At 40.1% G+C, this 20,632-nt stretch overlaps 1 protein-coding gene across 2 annotated transcripts in view; it reads right to left on the reverse strand.

Moving 5' to 3' along the window:
• Window positions 1–15,743, reverse strand: part of LOC139111859 (zwei Ig domain protein zig-8) — a 60,927-nt gene extending 45,184 nt beyond the window's left edge. The window contains exon 1 of one of the 2 annotated variants that reach the window (XM_070672420.1): window positions 15,461–15,743. In XM_070672420.1, the coding sequence (XP_070528521.1) occupies window positions 15,461–15,599 (139 nt within the window). In that variant the 5' untranslated portion in view covers window positions 15,600–15,743. Of the gene's footprint in view, window positions 1–3,332; window positions 4,166–15,460 lie in introns of those variants that run through there. The other variant, XM_070672421.1, reaches the window with a different exon arrangement.
• Between the last annotated feature and the right edge of the window lie 4,889 nt (window positions 15,744–20,632).

The raw sequence follows: 20,632 nt of genomic DNA on the forward strand, positions 1-20,632 counted from the left end.
ATGCACATTGTATATTATACGCTTTCTTCTGTTAAGCAGTGTAAAAAAGATTTTTCGATACGACACAATGCATCGCCGCGAGTGCATCCAGCCTTATCTGCGTTTGTTCGCGCTTTGAGATGCCAGTCGTTAAGTCCGCGATACGGCTGAAATCGAAATAAAATTCAATACGGCGAGCGAATAAAAAGCGCATAGACACGTTTCGTTTAATTACGAGAGCGACGATACGTCCCGGTCGAATTAACGGTTGTCGAATGTAATATAATTCGTCTGGCGTGATCAGGCATTTTAAATCTATAAAAACCTAAGTACACGCGAGAAAACGCTTCTGGTTTTTTTATTTATTTTTTTTTTCCCCGATCTTTTAGAAAGGTGGTGCATCCCTTGACATTTTAGGGAGAAAAATATCTTCTACCGTAGAAATAACAATGATGACGGTTGAGAGCTACAATCTTAGTTTACGGCACATTGCGCGCGTGGAGTTTATAATATTACGAAATCTGCGAGCGACAAAATGTAAAAAAAATAAAAAACGACCCCGGGATAAAAATGCGACTAGGGGGGAGGGGGTGGAAGCACAGGGGTTGCCAGGACATTTGCAAAGGTGGCGCCTGTGATAGTTCGCGACGAGCGGAGACGGACGACGGCCGTAATCAGACATGAAAATACTCTAACGTATTTGCCTGAGGAAAACTAGAGTGGAAATTGTTCCACGAGTATGTTGATACGATTCATGCGTTTGCTCCGGACGTTCTTTATTTAATATTGCACATGACATATGCAAAGGTAGAAGAGATTTTGTAGCGGATTATGCGCCTTATATTAAAAGAAATAATACGAGTGTTACCGTTTAGTTTTATGATGTAACTTAAACAATTAATTAAAAAAGAAAAAAAAATAAACACCGCATTTAGGTATATCTAATCGTATTATCTTTAAAAAATTGTCTACGATGCGAATATTCTTTCGAAGCGATATAAATTTAAAAATTAATGATCATTTAATGTCCCTTTTGTACCAAAAGAACCAACACAAGTAGATGTAGCGATAATAGCGACGCGGGACGATTTCCATGTAATGTATATCGTCCTTATTTGCGACGGTGGCTTTTTGTCAATTAATCTGAAGTTATCGGGGTTTGTAGCAGGGCTTTGCCAGGGTGGTGGCACAAAGGGGTGGAGTGTTGGTCATTTGTATAACGCCAGTGGAATGGGTATGTATACGGGCGTTATCGCGGTAGAAGAGAGATGGAGGGAACGGTAGTGATGGAATCAAACTAATATTTACTCCAGATTCTCGAGCAAACTGCACGAAGATGTTCATATAAACTGCACCAATATTAACTTCTGACTTGTAAATCTTATTGATATCCTCTCGCGGTATTTAATATATTCATGGGAAGTTTTATGTTTGAAACAGCAAGGCGCGATAAAACACGTAAAATATGTCGCTCGATCTTCGACGCTACGTTACAAATTAAAGTCCTGGGACAATCGAGCGCTCGTAATTTATTTCATTCTACATTTTATGGGCCTTTACTCTTGAGTGTAATTTTCGAGCGGAAGCCTCGGATACGTTAAGTGGTGGCGGGTTGAAGATCGTGCATGGGAGCGCCGAGCAAAGTACTGTGGCGTCATGTGCGTTGAGATTGAAAGAGGATATCGCGGGCTTTCGGGAGTAGGACGTTGTTTATGTGGAATGGTCAGCTCAACGAGTTACGATGTCAGCGGGTTGTTCTGGGCAGATTCGTTTGATAATTCGATAGCCGTCCGCATTTCAAGCCCCCTCGCAGGCCACCCCGCGCGCGCCGTGGATTTACCCTTGTGCCGCACGCAGGTTCATCCAATTAAATTTATCAGATTGCACGCGCGCAAGAGTGAAAAGGGAGACGATACGCGATGATTGGCAGGCCGTTTGCCTTTTTTTTTTCTTTTTAGAGGTCACAGCGAAAACCCGTATTTTTTTTCCATTCTCACTCGGGACGTAGCGGGCGAAGTACCAAGTGGACAATGATTGCACAATATGACGGTAGGATCGAATTGAAAAATTTAGATGCGCGGAGTTTGGCGATTTAATTTAATTTCACCGCACGGCACTTGCGGAAAGTCGTATAAATTTTCATGAAAATAAAGCTATGAAAATATAAATATTACGTTGGAATAAAAATAATAATTGCCGTACAGTCGTAGGATTTTAGAATCTTTTACACAAGAAATAGAGTGTTGATTTGAAAAATAGAAACGGCCAGACATGACTACTCGGTACTTCTAGCGTTTTAATGGACTCAGTCAGCCAATTTCTATTACGAACTTTCCTCTCGGATCAATCCCTGTCAACCGCCAATGAGTATCGTCGTTCGGTCTGATGATGATTGATGATGATGGAGAATATACTAACTGTTCCGAAGGTATACTAAGCAGAGAACGATCCGTATAAGCCCGGCAGCCATTTGAATGATGTTTCGGGAACTTCCAAGACTTTATGCAACACGTGTTCAGCTAGCAAATGGAAAGATTAAAAAGCCAGAAAGTTAGAATAAGTATTAAAGGTGGTGATTTTAGGCTTAGATAAATGGAGTATAAAGAGAAAAACCGTGGAGCGGGTGATTCCCATTCACCGCGCTGACTGTCGAAATTTAACCCGAGGTAGATATGAAAGAAAATATATATATAAGGCGAGCAGGGAGGAAGATAAGATTGACAGTGTGTCGCTTCAAAGTCATAATGCGAAATCGCGGAAGGCTGTAGGAAAATGAACGGGAAATAGAACCTGCAAAAGAGGACGTTCGACCTGCTAATAAAACCGAAGCCGAAGCCGATCGTTCAACCTGCCAAGCTCCGACGTACCGCGCCAAGAAACGGAAATGGTAAAAGAAGGAACGGGTATTTCAACGCGAAGGGGGGAAAAAAACCGAGGCGAAAAAAAAGTGAAGAGAAATCTTTCGGAGAAATTCCACCGTGCGGTTTGCTCTTTCCTGGCCTGCGAGACTCGTGCGACATTTACACGAGTGTGTGGGCGCGTGACATGTGTCGCAAAAAATAAACGCATTTGTTTTACGATCAAAACGAGAAAAAAAAAAGCTTGGCGTAAATTTCGCGCAACGATACTGTTTAATTTGTTAATAAAAAAAAAATTAAATTAAAAAGCGACAGAATGCGCTTAATTTCCTTTTTAACAATAATTAAAAAAATACTTTATTATTATTTTTACAAAGAAAAAAGGAAAGTAAAAAGTGCGCGTTAATATTGTTCGATAAACTGATGGAAATGATCTTTAATCCAAGCGAGCCAAGTTTTTTGCACAAATAATTTCGAATAATTAATTAACTTTACCTTTGAGCTGCTCCTCCATTGCCCGATACCTCCCCTGGCCGCGTCCTCCTCTCAGCCATCATTGTCAGCCTCACACACACACACACACGCACTCGCGAATACGCGGTCAATTACCGTCAATCGTGTACTGTTCATTACGAAAGTCGAGCGACACTTCTACTGGCAGTCTCGGAATTAATCGTACGTGACTCGCTATCTCGGAAAACGAACGCCGGAAAGATCTAATGACTTTCGAAACATGACGACAATGGCACGAATTATTCCCGACTCGCGACGGCCGATTGTCGGAGTCCTCGCAACTTTCAGACGTGTCCCCAATCGACAAGAAACTCTGGTCTCGACGCGGTACACGTACCTCATCCGCATCGTGTCCCAGCACCCGTTGACCATCGTCACGAGAAACGATTACCTCGCGATCTACATCACGACACGACGCGAATACGACACGGCGCGAATACGACACTCGTCGCCATGATTCTCGAAGGAACGTACTGCGTGAAGCTGCCGCGAAGGCCACGACTTACCGAACACTCGCGAGCAGCGGTCGAGTATGTTTGTTTTGCGGACGCAGCTTAACCGAGCGAATCTGTGATCTCACTAATTTATGGCCTCATGGGGAATCGAGTAGAAGAATATTCGTGTGCCGCTTTCACGTACCACTTGTTACGACGACCGGAAGAACGCGAGCTTTCACATATCGTTTCAGCCACGTGCAACGTACTGCGAATCACACTGATTCCCACGACACGACTTCATGGAATGAGTCTATGATCCTTCTAATCGTGAGGAGCCGCGCAACGCGTACTGCTTTCACCTGGCACTTGTTACTCCGGTTGAAAGAATGCGAGTGATGAGAGGGCGCTACTCGGCAGCGACTCTACGTGGCCTACGTGCGAAAACGTATAAACAGTTCGGGCGCTCTCGATCGCGCTCGGTCACCTTCGGTCGTATGACTCCGAGCTCGGCTGCCCGTACGGCAGCAGAACCGCCTCACTTTATTCTGACCTCGACGGTCACCGACGTAGGATCTGCGGAAGATAGGCTCACGAATAGTGGAAGAATGCGAGTGATGAGAGGGCGCTACTCAGCAGCGATTCTACGTGGCCTACGTGCGAAAACGTATAAACAGCTCGGGCGCTCTCGATCGCGCTCGGTCACCTTCGGTCGTATGACTCCGAGCTCGGCTGCCCGTACGGCAGCAGAACCGCCTCACTTTATTCTGACCTCGACGGTCACCGACGTAGGACCTGCGGAAGATAGGCTCACGAATAATGGATGAATTGCGGTACAACTTGGGCGAAAGGTCTTTCTCCTGTCCATCCTCTCCGTACATGGAACACCCAAGATCATTTTACGTTATCGTGAAGTGAGTTTGTTCCTCGATTTATTGTATTCTATTCTCCGAGTCAATCGCGTAACTCACGAATTTCTCGCGAACGCATTAATCTACCTAGAGAGTGAGAGAGATGCGCGAACAAAGCTCGGCCAGGATTGGTCGTCCGACTCCAATCCTTGCAGCGTTATTTGCTCACCTTGCGTCGACGTGGCGTATCTCATAAAAATTATAAATTTCGTGTTTAACAGAAATACGTTGGCAACACTAAAAATAAATTGTCGGTTAATTTAATCGCAACTTGGAGTCGAAATGACGAAGGATCAGGAACTATTTGCAAAGAAGAAGAAGCAGCAGCTTAGTCGAAGTGGTTTTAAATGTAACGAGATCGAGTTGCCAGACTGAATTATTTGCGTAACGAGCCGTGCAGATGTGTCGATCAACTTAGGTAACATTTCTTGTATTTAATGTACGATTAACGTGCCGGGAGTGCCGCACGATTTTTATACCAAGTATACGATTGCAGCTGACCGTATATCGTGATTGTGCGTAATATTTTTGTGAAGACTGCGTGGCGCAACAGGAAGGATGGAAGCTGAGAGAAGGAAGCGGCCTGCGTGGCATCGAGCACCATCAGAGGAACAGCAAGGATGGAAGCTGAGAGAAGGAAGCGGCCTGCGTGGCATCGAGCACCATCAGAGGAACAGCAAGGTGAATAACGCATTATATTCATTAAATTCGTATTTCTTTTAAAAACAGCAATTTTGTTTCAACAAACTTTTTAATGCGACGTTACAATTTTTTTATAAATAAAAAAAAATCTATTGTTATTCTGAAAGAGAACAGTAAACGTATATTAATATCACTTGTTATTTGCGAAATATTGTAGCACTCATGTAACGAAATCAATCGATATTAATTGCAAGTAAGTCTATGAAAGAATATTGCTAATTAATTCCGGAATTACGTCACGAGCAATAAAATCAAGCGTGGGATCTTGCCCGGTGAGTTCGGGGTTTATAAGTACGCATTTCACGTATGGTTGTCGGGGGGAAGATAACGTTTGTCTGGGCATTAAAAACAAAGTAGGAAAAAACACGCTGACACAAGCGACGGAGAAGAAAACGAGATAAAGGTGCGAAAAAGAGCGACAGGCAGGAAAGCGCGACGAGAAAAGCGAAGCAGGTCTCATAGAGAAACTTGAAAAATGCGGCAACGGTAAAGGGTCTCTCTCAGCTTTGTAGGTTCGACGTACACGCCACGCTCGCCTTTCTAAAGAAAAGAAATCACTCGTGTGCTCACAACCGCGATCCACATTCCTATTAATCAGATTCGGTAGCACGATATCACGATAGCTGTTCGCGGCGAGTTAAAACGTGGCGATAAAAAGATATTTCTTTATTGGGAAGTTAAATCGGAAAATCGCTTGATCGCGTCATAACTATGCGTTCCGTACGTCAATTAGAAAATGCACGACGATCATTTATAAATTCCTGTTTGCCACGTTCTTGCTTTCCCACAATAACTGCTACGTCGAACGATGGAAAAATTTTCTTGCTTCGAAATGTTCATTAGTCACGTCTTAAAATTTTAAAGCCATATATTCTCACCAAATTACTTTTGAAATAATTCCAATGTGAGTTTTGAAAATAATTACTTTCACCGCATATGTATTTTATCTTGAAACGTTATTACTCTTTTAAACTTAGCTCGAAGAGCAGTAGAATCTAACTTCTTCCCATCTTGGGAATGCAAGAACGCCAAAATGCTCTTCCCGACAATGAATTCGGGAACTCTTCCTCAACGCTTTTTGACGCATCAATTTTCGAAGTTACGCGCGGATCGAACTTCCGCGGAAATACGCCGGAATTTCGGATTGTACGAAGCGACGCGACGGATAATGGCCGAGGAAAGTATTACACCTCGCCGGTCGTCTCGTTCTCCGATCTCAATTTTCTCTTATCCGCGGTTTCGGCAGTTTATTGAAAAAGCTGAGTGCGAGCGTGGCGTCAAAGTTCGCAATCCGTTCGGCAACGTCTTACCGGAGCGACAAATCGGACGCTAAATCTCATTTCTGCCCCCTTCTCCGTTTTATAGAAAATCTTGTCGCACCTGTGTCGTGTCATTCTCGATATTAGACAAGAACGTAAGGAATATAATTTTTCACATTTATAACAATTTTAACATAGGAAGATAATTATGTCACATGTAATAATACAATTATTATATAAACTTCGCAAGTAGATTCTCTTTTTTAAATTTAATTCTTTTTACTTTATCATGATATATGTATCATATATTAAGTGTTATTTTTGAAACTTTATAATAACTTAGTTGTTTATGCTGATATTTTGACCAAATATATACTAAAATATACATAATCTCTAAAAGCACGATAAACCGATGCATACATTTAGTAATTATGATCAAAATATAATGTATTTATGTTTTGCACGTCATTATTACTGAAAATTATTTGAAGACTTAATTGCAAACAATAAATGCATTATTATAATAAGCAACATTTATTTATACGTAAATCAAACATAATCGCACAATATTTGTATGTAGGAATAGTATTTTATTATTTTGTAAAAATAATTTTTTATATATTTCCAATCAAGAACTTGAATATAATCGACAGATACAGGAGTAAAAGTCTTTGAAAGAATGGGATAATGGCTTTTTAGAAATAAAACAACAAATAAATAGTCAACGAACGCTATGACATAAATGTAAATACTAATTTCCAGGAAACAGCCTGTAAAAATATTCTTTGTAATTTATCATCGAAAGGGATGCTACGACGCGGTGATTCGCGAAATAGAAAACATACTATATGTGAAATTAGTCGTAAAGCAAGATGTGTCGGTGAGGTTTATTCGTGAACCTTTGTAGGATTAGTACGTGAAGTCCAGAAAGCGGAAGTCGAGCAGCAAACGAAAAAAGATTTCCACGCGGTGCCGTTTATCGCGTTAGCAAAAGCCTCGTAACAAATTCACATGCAGAATAAATAATACCGAAATTTGTATACACAGCCTTGTCGTAGTCAACGAAGCTTTCGCGTTTTTATTCTGCCTTACGCTTTGACAAACAGGAAAATACATTTAATTCTTTTAAATGTCATTAGGCCATTAAGCCATTTATTAAATTGAAATTCAAGTTTATTAATATTTAAAGAGATTCAATAAAATTGACAGAAGAATAGGACTTGATGTTTTTTTTTATATATTTTTTTTTGAGCATTTTTGCAATAAACGCATACATAATTACGCGTCATTAGACGTAAATAATGGCGCAGGGTATCTAAGTAAATACTTGAGTCAGAAAACTGCTCTGCAAGCACCCGCGCCGGGAATGTCTCTTACCGGGTCATTTTTCACGTTCGTACCAACGCCGCGGCAACGTGAATGCGTAAAACGACGACAAGAAGCGCGGCGTGGTAACGTATACTGAGAGGCAGATATAGCATTTACCACGGCGACGATGGTTAGCGTATGACACTATCGTAATGTGCGTCGATTCTCACACGAAACCCATAGTTAATACATCGCGAAGTGCTGGCCGCTGAAAACTACTGAGAATTGAAGGAAAGAACACTCTCACCATTTCTTCCCGCGTCATCTCGATTACCACCCCCTGGACCGGGCCCGAAAGGTGATGATCGAGAAAAGAGAGAACAGTCCCATACTTCGGACTTTCTCTCCCGTCTTGTCAATCACCACCCGCCCGACCCAGGGGGTGGTAATCGAGAGGGAAGAGGAAGTCCGAAGTAGTGAGACTGTTCTCTCTCTCAATTCTCGGTGGTTCTCAGCGGCGCTTCGCGGTATATTAACTATGGGTTTCGTGTGAGGATCGACGCACACCACGTTAAGGTCACGTACGTTAGTCGCCGTCGCCGCAGCAAACGCGATATCTGCCTTTCAGTGTACACGTCCGACTCCACCCGCCGGGCCGATGGAAGAAGAAACCGTGACAAATGCTTTCCGGAAACCCATTGGCCCGTCAGTATGCGCGTATCGGGACTGAAATTGTCGAAGAAACGAAAATAAAGACGGAACACGGTTCGGGGTGAAAGCATAGATGGATCGATAGAAGGATTTATTGCCGCGCGGACTTCTTAAGGTCCTGAGAAATAGAGTGAATTGAAACAGACAGCGTTAATCATGATCGCTGCTCCGGTCGCAGCCGTTCAATAATAATCCACTGATATTAATACCGGATTAAACTTACTGCGGGACAAACAGCACTTTGCACAGTTTTTATAATTGAATCAGAAATTGAATTAGTCCCAAAATTCCAACAGCGAAATAGGCAGTTCAATGACACGCGTGCTCGAAACATCATATATTCTACGAACAATGCTCGGAAAATTATGGCACAATGTCAACGCGAACCACATCGTATATGCTCGGTAACTCCGGAATTCATATGAGCAATAATAGAAAGCCATATCGTATTCCATGTAACACGGTTTTGACATTAAATGACGAAATTTTATTACGCCGCATTGCTCTGCGATTAGCAACCAGTTCGCATAACGTTATCTCTTCCGTTCCTGTAATATTTTTTATAACAATAAAATTCGATATAATCGATAAATTTCTTTATCGCGCATTAAACAGATTAGGGGTGAGGTACGCGACAAAGGTCGCCGATTAGAGCGGCGTACGTGCCTCACAACGTGACGTCGACGTACACCTCAGTCACAGGTCGAGCCATGCTGTGCATAGATTAGCGGAGCTCCTGTTGTATGTGGCCGACAAGTAATTATATTTAATGATTAAAGCTATCAGTTTTAACGCGAATAAGTTTCTCGCGCACTGTGTTTACCGTAGAGCATTTACGACACGAATATTTCGCATCTAACGTGCATAATAACTTATTATATAGCGATTTTATATCGCTGCAAATATTAATTTAATAAAAAGTCAGGCAGCTACGACATTATAAATTACTTTAAAAATTAATATGTTTTCTTTAATGAAAACAATAAAAAGTCATAGATCTATTCTTGTTTAATATTATTATGTTCTCCTTGTTTATTGTGAGAATGTTAACTATGTGATACTAATCGCGAAAAATTTTTTCTGTTGCAGGTCCGGAGGAGAAACTGAAGTGTCGTCGCCGATAAGTGAATAAATGAACCGCCGGCGGTTTGTCGGTTTTTTCTTTCGAGAGTGCCGTAGAGTATCGCGAGATTATAATTTATCCGGGTATCGCGTGATTATAATTTAACCGAGTATCGCGAGTGTTTTATGTGCCAAAAGAGGATCCTGCCCAACATCCTGAGAGGAGGAGGAGGCCTCGGAAAGGCATCTTGCATCGGCGGAGCAACCCCAGGGTAAGCATTATTTCTTTTTTTTAACATAAAATTAATAGCGTTGTTCTTTCAATAATAAAAAAATTTTTTTTAATTATTTAATTGATTGAAATTACTTGAAAGCGCGTAAAAAATTTTTTTTTTAAGATACTGAATACTTTCGGTACGTCTATAATTTAAATTTCATATTTATTTGTTACAGATTATCGTAGCTGAATCGTCAACTCCGCTGCTGCGCATCTATCGGTGAGTCGCATGTCTTCTTTTTCTTTTTTTTACTAATATATGGTATTTTAATAAACTTATTAATAAACTGATCTTTTAATACACTTAAAAAGAAAACTAAATATAAGAAGTTAACGTACAAGCGCGTTTTACTACATAAGCTAAAGCTTCTCTTGACTAAGTGTCCCCTAAAATGCCCATCACACGTCCTTCCCAGCATACAGAATACGCAAGTCTCATCATCTACGTCAATTGAATTTGAGACACGAGCATAGGCGTCGATTAACGTGTCGTGATTAATCTATAAACAGCGCATGGCGATGATGTCGCAAAACGGAAAGAGAGGCTTGACGAAGTTCGCGCGCGTACGGTGAGCCTGGGAAAGGACTCGCCGAACCCTCGCCGACGAGCACTAGACCGGTGCGGAGTTTGTAGCCCGTTAACTCGACTGTGCTCACCGTGATTTAGTGGCACCTCGCGCGAACGTGTCGCACGCGGATGCGGATCTGCCCCGACAAACGAATGTTTTCCTGTTTATGTCGGCGAAGTCGTACGTGTATTTCTCGATGAATCGACTCCGCTCTTTTTCAACCAGCCGCTTTTTCTAGCGCTCCATAGTTGTCTAGCGCGCGTGACTCGTCCCATTTCAATTGATGCTCTGACCAGTTTTCGAAGCGCGATTAACGCTATATAGTCATCCTCTTAAATACGCGTTATTTAAAACAATATATATATATATATATATATACATATACGTTAGCTCGTCTGTCCAGCTTTGTTAATAAAGTGAGCGGCGTTAGAGAGTCTCCAGCTTGTCCCGGTGCGCGCACACGTGCATGCACGGCTACACACACGGACGGATCACACGCGCAAAAACTGAATCGGCCTGCCGCGGCATCCAGAAATGTACCCGAAAGATTTGCTCCGCGAGATTGGTCCGAGATAAAATAACACGAGGCGAGAGAGTGCAACAATGTTGCTTTACCCTGTTTAATTTAACGTGTAAATCTGCGGAAATAATATTGCGAAACCTTGAAGCGCCCGGCGCGCCGTTTATCTCATTGTTATCGGAAGGTATTACGGTGTAATGCATGAAATTCGTTTTGTAAACGAAATTCGGTAGAGTAGCGAGTGTTTTCTTGTCATTATAAATCGCTCATACGATTATAATCGTTTGCGATAAAAAAACGGGAAAATATTAAAAAATAGATACTTTTGTCGGTAAGGAAACGCGAAATCTATTCTTGATAACAGGGGTTTCTTAAAACAATTTGAGAAAATTTGCTCGTTGTTACTAGAATACTTGAACGCGCTGCGCTTTCTTTCCAATCGTAAGTGACACAGTTTCCTGCGAGTGAAACACTTTCGCGAGATATGCGGGACGTCACTCGCTAGATAGACGCGCGTAACGTCAGAGTCCTCGGAAATTTTCGGATGCAATTCGAAACGCTCAGCCGTGACTTCTAATTAGCGTAACTCTGCCGTCTGGCAGAAATGCGGCGGCCGAATTTCGGCCGGGCGTGCTGTCGGCGGCCGAGCGCCGGACGAAGAAGGAGGCTAAACCGCAATCCGGCTAGGAGTGGCGGTGAATCATTCTATGAACATAAATTAGCGCCCCGTCGCAACGCCGGTTAATTAATTAAGGTAAATTGTCCTAAGCGTAAGTAACTGCCGGCGCTTGGGCTACTCCTCACTCGGACTCCCTCGCTCGCGCCCCCTTTTCCCGGAGAACCCCATCCCGCCGTGATCCTCTTTATGGGTAAACCGCGAGATGCATTTCCGGCATAAGGGGGAACAGTGCGCGGGCAGTTTTGTTTTCGGTTGTCTCGACGTGGCTCGACTGCGCTTCGCAACGCTTGGCAGCCTGACTCCACTCGATAGTCGAGTCTGCCAGAACAGCGGTCACCAAACTTTCTCAGGTCGCCCGTCCTTTTTGAGCCATATATATCTCGCGGGACCACAAATTTTAGGAAAGCACGAAACCAAATCCCCCTTTCCATTCCGTGACGGTGATATGACTTTACGCTCCGAATATTATCTTACGTTAATTGACTTCGTCATTAGCGCCGTGGTGGTTGTGGTCGAAAAACGATAAACGGATAAAATAATGCGCTGCCGACAGTACCGATTAGTAAAAAAAAAAAAAACAGTGAATGTTTTTATTTAAATTAATGTTAAAGCCGTCTATCTGCAAATTTACTCTTCTCGAGACCAAGAACAAATCGAGTTGCAGCTCGCTCTATTGATAGATACGCGGTACGTTTCCGCCAGACGAGTACAACGGAGCGCAGTTTGTTTTCGGTTCTCCCTTTCGGCGATACGCAGGCTGTATTGTCTCGAGGAAAATCGAGCAATAAAATTGAATTTTCTGCCACGTGTTACGGTAAATGTAAAACAGCTTCCTTTTCTTCTGAGTCTCGTGTTCCATTATCCAGGAACTCTACATTTGTCGTTTATCTAATAGACTGCAGTGCTCACTGATTATCGAAAGATTCCATTTTTATAATTAGAAATACGTATCCGAGCTAGATTTCAAATACACATTGCAACAATAACACAATTTTGTATTGCAAGAATAATGTCGTCTGTAGACATAAAAAAAATATATCAGAAAACGTACGTATTGACGGCATGCTATTTAAGTAAGGCAATTACGTGCTAGTCTTCAATTATTTCGAATCGCTCGTTTAACGGAAAGACAAAAAAGGCACGACTGTTCAGCTTTAATTGGTAAATGTCAATTAAACATTATCTCGTGCTCGTGTTCACTTCGCCGCGTGAGAATCAACACGGGACTCAAATGTTTAGACCGCTAAAACCAGATGTTTAGTTTGCAGGGAACTTCAAATGTGGCACTCGGTTCAAGAAACCAATTAATGCGCCGCTCGTGTTCCCCTGGAGGTAGGTAAACTTTGCCCGAAAGTACTTGACCAAGACCAAGACTATCGTCCCTGTTTCAGCACAATACCTCATGTCCTGAGGATTTAAACATTTGTTGAGAATTCTTCCGCTAAAATTCTTATTACGAATTTGAGGGAAAGTGGCACGAGGGTTTAAAACATCTTAACGGCAAAGCTTACCTTCCTTATTTTTTATAACTGTCAGTGAGACTGCAATTCAAAGAAACTCGCATGCAATACTACGTAATTTAAGGACTATTGTTTATTCAGACTTTAACGTGTAAATATATGAAATCGCGTATTAAAGAGGATCAAACCGAACGCCACATGAAAGCGTGAATTGTCATCTGCGTTCTCTTTGATATAATTTTATATAGTGGCACACATTTAGAAACGTCGGAATTTCGCGAACGCGTGGGTGCATGTGTAGACATGCTTTCACAGTAGCACATGGTCGTCATAAAGTCAGTGCTCCATAAAAACAAATATAAAAAAGACGGCGTTAGGTTATTTTTTTTTTTACTTGCTAACGCGTAGTTATTTCGGATGTAAAAATAATACTAGGATATTTTAAAAGATGAAAATGTTTACAATAAAAAAATGAAAACCTTTCGCTATAAAAATTGAAATCGGATCGATATAATTAAACGTCGAGTAACAGAGATCGTTGACGTCGAGTTAAAATTTAAACATTTTTTTTTGAGACAATGAAAAAGAGAAGGGATTGTTTCAAGCGGATCTAAACGCACTTTTATCAAGTACGGAAAATTTATTTTTCTCCCCTTATTCGAGTGAAACGTCAAACCCATGACGAAGCGTGGAAACACAATGGCACAGATTTGAGGGAAAATAGAATGAGAGGTATATCTGGAAAGGAACACACGGAGTCGAGACACGAAGTGCCAGCGAGCGTTACTTGCGAATTTAATTCTAGCTTTACAAATCCTGAGCATGCTGTAGACAATTACGAGATAATTGTTAATACGACTTGCAATTTGCACTACGGCCGGTGCCGCGCCTCGTTTAAACTCTCGTGTGCTTAATTAGTTCCTATTTTGTCTGTGAAGCGTTACGAGTTGCATATCTCGACGCATAGAGCTTGCGCTTCGCGTTCGAGTGCGTCTGAGGACGTCCTTTAATACTACCCTCGCCGTTTTACAAGGGTCGTTTCTCTCAATTTATATTTCTAGTCACGCTCCTCCGACATCAAAACAGCAGAGTGCAGAACTTGCGCTCTTTTATATAATTCGTAGGAAACTTTCCCATGATCGGGATAAAACTTGACAGGCAAGAACTGGTGTATCTGTTAATAAATGTTTTGTCACAAATAATGAGAAGGGAAAAAGAATTTAATCACACGTACCACGCTTTATACACAAAATTATTAATAATTTCTTTTTTAACTCTGTTAGCAATTAAACCTAAATTCCTTTAAACGGTTATCGGTATAAGGATTAATATTTTTATATGAGCGTGAGTTATAAAGCAGTTTGTAAAATGAGTTATTTAAAAAAGAATTTTAATAGCTCACGGCACATTAACTTTATTATGATACCATAGTGGCCGAATTAGAGGCGTATTTCTACTAGTATAGCTCGCCCCGGTCCCTGTGATGTCTATTTTTAATGAAAGCGACGCTCGAATTGTCTCCAAGAGCTCTAAATGTATCTTCGCGGTAGTTAACCTCTCAAGTAAAACATATTTTAGATTTTGTCGGCAAATTATCGTAAATATGACTCATCGTATTAAAATAACTCGGAATTGTAAATCCATAAAAAAGAAAAAGAAAAATACTAGGGCGTAAAATTCGACATGGTGCATCCAAATTCTTTGCATAACGCAAAGTGTTATTGCCTTGTTTCGTTCCATAGCGGTGACTTTCTCATTATAAAGTTGAAGTACGGCAGGCATCGCGAGCGACATTAAACTAATCTTTAAAAGATGGAGACGACAGCGCTCTAGGCGGAACGGCAAAGATTTGTGGGGAAAGTTTTGCAAAATTGAGACCACGCGAGTTCTTGATGAGCGCCGTGATTTATGCTCTTCATTTCTCAGGTGAAACCGCGAGATCCTATATTAAAGAACGACTGCAGAAAAGTTTCGCTCCCGCGTTCTGCATCCGCGAACAGAAATCATATTGTCGTTACGGCCTGGTATTTGCCGTACGACGGTACGTAACGGGTACGATTTGCGAGCTGCGCTTTAACGAAGAGCGATCAATTTTTCCCGGTAAATTGACGTGAATATTTTGCACAACGTGCGCTAAACGAAAAGCATCGGTCACGTGTTATCCGCGTTAAAAATGAGATAACGTCGCGATTACGCGGAAAAAATCGTCGATACTCACCGGTGGAAATGGCGCCAGGTAGCAATGCACAGATGCTCACGTACACCAGCAATACCCTTCGAGCTTGACGCACTTTTTGGCAGCAGTCCAGCTTTTTCCCGCTCGGTAGGCCACCGCCGATTCTTCTTAGCCACCTCATCGTGCCGCATAGTTTTCGTTCCGACCACGTAAACCACGCGCGTTACACTCGGATTAGGGCGCGAGAAGTTTAATAATGCCCCACGTGCTTTCTTCCTTCCTTCCTTCCTTCCTTCCGCGTTCGGTTCTCGTACACGTGACGGGAGATTTCGTAACGATCTTAACGCGCGTGCCGTGGATGCGAACTACATTCATTAATGGGATGCGATTGCATCGGGCACGGCGGGTCGCATTGTGCGCGCAGTCCGACTTGCGAGCGACATCCGTCGAAACGACCCGCTCTTTTCACAATATGAGCTGTTTTATCATAGCCATTTTATTTTGCGTTATAGCGGGGAAAAAATCTCACTCGTAAACGAATCCGATGAAATTTCGGTGATTGAAGTTATATCACTGAAAAGCTCGTTTTCACTCCACACACGAAAGCCGTTTCTTCCTCGTGGCTACGTTCTCTACCTTGATATCGAATACGCAGTTAGAATAGACAATTAAAAGCAGTTACAGAAACAAATGGCAGTATCAAATATTGGTTTTACTCGATTGTAAATTTATTTTACGACGCTTAAGTCACTTTGTTAAAATATTTAAATTTTTCTATTTATGCTGTTAACTTTTTAGTTGTGCAATTTTTCTTTTATTAATGTTTTTTTTTTTTTATAATGCACAATAACAAGATCGTGTAGAACGTTCCAAGTGTAATGCAAATTAAGATGGAACTTGAAGCGTAACTGTTATCATTGCGAAAGATTGAAATTTGTCGGCGTGGCGCGACGGGGAGACGACGAGAGATGCATGGAATGTGGCACAAGTTGCCATATACTTTTCGCCGCGATAACTAATTAACGAACTTCCGTCTCGCTATAGTACCTGGAACCGCATCATTAATGCTAAATTTAACGCGCTGTCACTCAGCCAGCGTAGTAAGACCTGGCAGCCATGATAAATGGCATCCGTTTATGCGATTTCAGCATGCCCCTGGCGTTTGATACTAAGATTCGAATACGATGTATTATACGCGCGCCCGTGCGAATGCATTACGTTTGTCATAAATTTTGGCAGTTAATTCTCGCGATTATTCCGCGTTCCGTGCAATAAAATGGATCAGCACCGAGTTAAATGGCGGTGAAACGACCATCTTAATTTCTGCGCCGTGCCCATCATTACGAATGGATAGCAGTAATTTACAACGCTCGTCGGAGTAATTGTGCAATTATTCTGTTTATAATTACATAGGTGATAAAGACGAAAGAGAGATCTGTGGAACTTTTACAGAAACGGCAAGCTCGTTCTACCGAGAAAATCGCGCGTGTCCGAACAAAGTCTAAAAATTCGTTTTGAAAGAGTAAACTTATGATAACTGAAAATTAATTTAAAAGGAGAGATAGAGAGAGAGCGCATTGTTCTGGTTTATTAAGAGAACTCCTCACACAGTTTTTATTTTTTTTTATGGCAGAGAGCAGTTTTCTATTTAGGAGAGGAATTGGCCAAGTTTAACTTAGATTAAATGGATGAATCAGCTCGATGCTGGCGGCTTCTGCTCTCAGTAAAGATCGTAAATTTATTTTTATCACACAATATTTATAATGCGACTTTGCCGTGCATTTGCCGAGATGAATGACATTATTTTTCTCACGATTCTGTAATTTTTTTCTGTCTTTTTTTTTTTTTTTTTTATTTATAATAATCTCTTTTATAAGTAATTGATTTATGTGCCGGTGTAATGAGATTCTAATATATTTTATAATTATTCGTAAAGCAGCTTGAATCTGATTGTCCAAACAATCTGGACATAATAATAATCTTGATAAGCCCATCGTGACGCGCGTTTCATATCATATTTATAGAATAATTTTCATTTTGTAATAAATATTACAATCTTTGTCACAATTGATAATGTTAAACATAAATCAGAATCAGGCGATCATATAACGATCACGATAAATCCTATCTAATAATAAATTCGTTATGAGCATTAAAATTTTGTTCAATTTTAATTAAAATGTTTAGCTATTCCGGAATACAGTAACGACGCCGTTGAATTTTATTCGCATGTAGGTTAATTGGGGGCAGATGGATCGTGGAGGCAACGCGTTTCCATCTCTAACTATCTTTCAAAACAACCTCGTTAATTTCCATCTAAAAGTCTCGATTTTCCGCTAATGAACACATTTCTGATTAAAGACATTGATTTCGAACGCAAAAAGCGACGAAGTTACGCATTGCGGGATCAAATTATACTGTAGCCAGGTAATGATATTCCGTCATTAATTAATTCATCGATGGGCTTTGCATCGACACGTTGGCGTCATTGTATAATCATTATTGCCTTAGAGACATCTCAACGTGTATCGTATGGCTCAAGAAATTACTTTGTTAGAACGTGAAAGAAAACGCTTTAAAATTAATGATAACATTTAATATTATTCGGCTGTAAGAAACGGAATAGCGTTCGGTTCAATTTTGGTTGTTTAAAAAAAAAATTTAGGAACACGTAGATGTAAAAAGCATATTAGCCTGAAAATATCACGGCGTGACTTTACGAGGAACGTGTCGAACCATGAAACGTGCATAAAATGACAAATCCAATATAGTACGAGATATTCGGATGATAAAATAATTTTATTTGCAGACGTGCTGAAATATACGCATTATTAGTGAATTTTGTTTGCTTTATTAAAGGATATTTTATTTAGAAATAAAATAATAATAAAAAATATATAAATAAATTTTAATACAGACAATGCAAAAGAAAATTAATTTTGGTATATAGTACATTAATAAAACAATTTATAATTTAATACTGCTGATTGCTCTGATTAATTTTACTACAAATAAAAAAAAAATATCACAAGTATTTTAAAAATTTATAGAGTTATGTATAGATTTTTTTGTGGGCTTAAAACTACATATTTCTATTTAAAAATATTATTAAATATAAATAATGTTTGCTTTAGTCTGGAATTATATTTTCGAAACAGCGCGGCGAAAATAAAATTCGTAAACCATTGCGGATTTTACATATCTGTGTACAACTGGAAAGTTTGCGCCGCAAATTAGTGAAATGACTGCACCAAAACTATACAAACCATTAAACTATCTGTAAAAATAATATTTCTAGTTGTAAACTACGACAACCGCTACATCTAATCTTGTTTTAGCAATCTCGCGTAAATAAAATCCATAAATATTATATGAATTTTGCAAAATCTGCGCCTTTATAAGACTAGCGGAATGTTTGTTGAAATATTTCTACTTTACGATTATTATTTATTACGCCAAAAAAAAAAAAAAATTAAAAATTAAAAATGGAAATAATCTCTATATTTGACGTCACAAGGCTACTAAGTATTAGCTTTTGTGTAATTAGCTCTTCCGTTAGCTTTGTTACTTTTCGTAAATTCTAAGATTCTGTCAAAAAAGCTGACATGTACTTCAATAAGCGTCCCTTTGTTTGTATATGTGTTACACGCGCCAGGCTAGTTTTAAGATGCATCGTGATGCAGACACAAAGGGTTAGACGTCGAGTCCGCGAACAATGACAATGCTGATGCAAGACGGCAAGCACAAATTATCCCTGGGAGGTATTATTAATTAATGCCCTTGTTAAGCTACGGAGCTTGATGGGGAATGGGCAAAGGAGCGAGATGCGGGTTGGAGATAGTGGCCAAGTGTATCGCACAGGTGCACTGGGTGAGATATAAAACCGGGAACACGTAAAACGCGTTTGTGTACGCATGTGTGCGCATATGATAACACGGCGTGAATGTACGACATGCAGCATACGAGCACGCTGGGAATAACGAAATTTTCTAGACGGGACGAATTAAAATTCAAACACTTATATGACATCGTCGAGCGAGAGAAGAGTCGTGTGAATGGAAAAGGAAGGAAAAAAAAAATAACGTAGCAAAATAATTTTCCCGAAAAAGTAACGTGAATAAGTAAAATGGAATTTTCTCAAGGAATAAGAGAATGGATTTTGAGTTAAAAAAAAAATAAAATTGTAGCATGGTAAGACAAAATTAAGTAATAAATCTTGTAAAAATTAATTTAACACGTAAAATTAATTTCTTTTTCCAAAAAAAAAAAAAAGAAATGATTTAAAGAAAGACAAACTTTTTTGCTTTTTTATTTATTTTTACATTTTAAGCAGCATGAATTTTACATTTAATTTTGCATATCTCACATAACAGGACTTCTACTTTTTTTAATAATTTATATCAGTTATTTAACCACGTTCTATTTTATTTTTCCTCGCCTCGAATGTGAAATTCTTTTCAAACTTTAAATTTAAAACTATCTTTTATAAAAATAACAAAAATTAAAAAAACTACGATATGTAATATTTATCGAATTCATTTTGAAGTTCATACTCGACAGAATTTTTTTTTCTCTCGGTCCTCATTGATGTAATGGAGTGTGTAAAGACTTCCATCTCGCATATGTAATTACCAAAGTTAATTAGGATTTTGGAGCTGTAAGAGAGAAAGTAGAAGAGGCGCTAACCTTAATCGAGGGAGGGAAAATGTAGCTGTGAGCTCATTTAAGAATGTATTAGCTTCGAGAGAGCGAAGCTTGAAATGACATTAAAACTTCGTGGATTGCTCGCACCGGCGAATATCGTGACGAAAAAAGGCCCGACCGTTCGCGAGCGGTTCTAGTGGAATAATTTTAGCATCGGCGGTTCGAGTAAATTTTTTTCTTTTGAAGAAACGACATCCGTTTGTCTTAGGCAAGGGCAGAATATAGCGTCATCTAATTTAAAAACGTGACTTATTCAGTCTCGATCTTCAAACTATTTTTAAAATTATCCGTAATTATTCCCAAGCATTTCTCTCTTTCTGTCTTAGTCAAATGTTCATTAAAATATTATGCACAATATTATTCCGCGTATCGTGCTTTGCGTACGTAGCGGTTCGCTTGACAATTTTATAGAAACCCCATTTTTGGAGTAAACAATGCGTATATCTTCACCGTTCTCGGACTCTCATCGAGCTATCGCGCTTTCGACTATCCACCAACCCCTCTCGAGTC

This window comes from Cardiocondyla obscurior, linkage group LG25 (assembly GCF_019399895.1).
Source record: "Cardiocondyla obscurior isolate alpha-2009 linkage group LG25, Cobs3.1, whole genome shotgun sequence".
NCBI lineage: Eukaryota > Metazoa > Arthropoda > Insecta > Hymenoptera > Formicidae > Cardiocondyla > Cardiocondyla obscurior.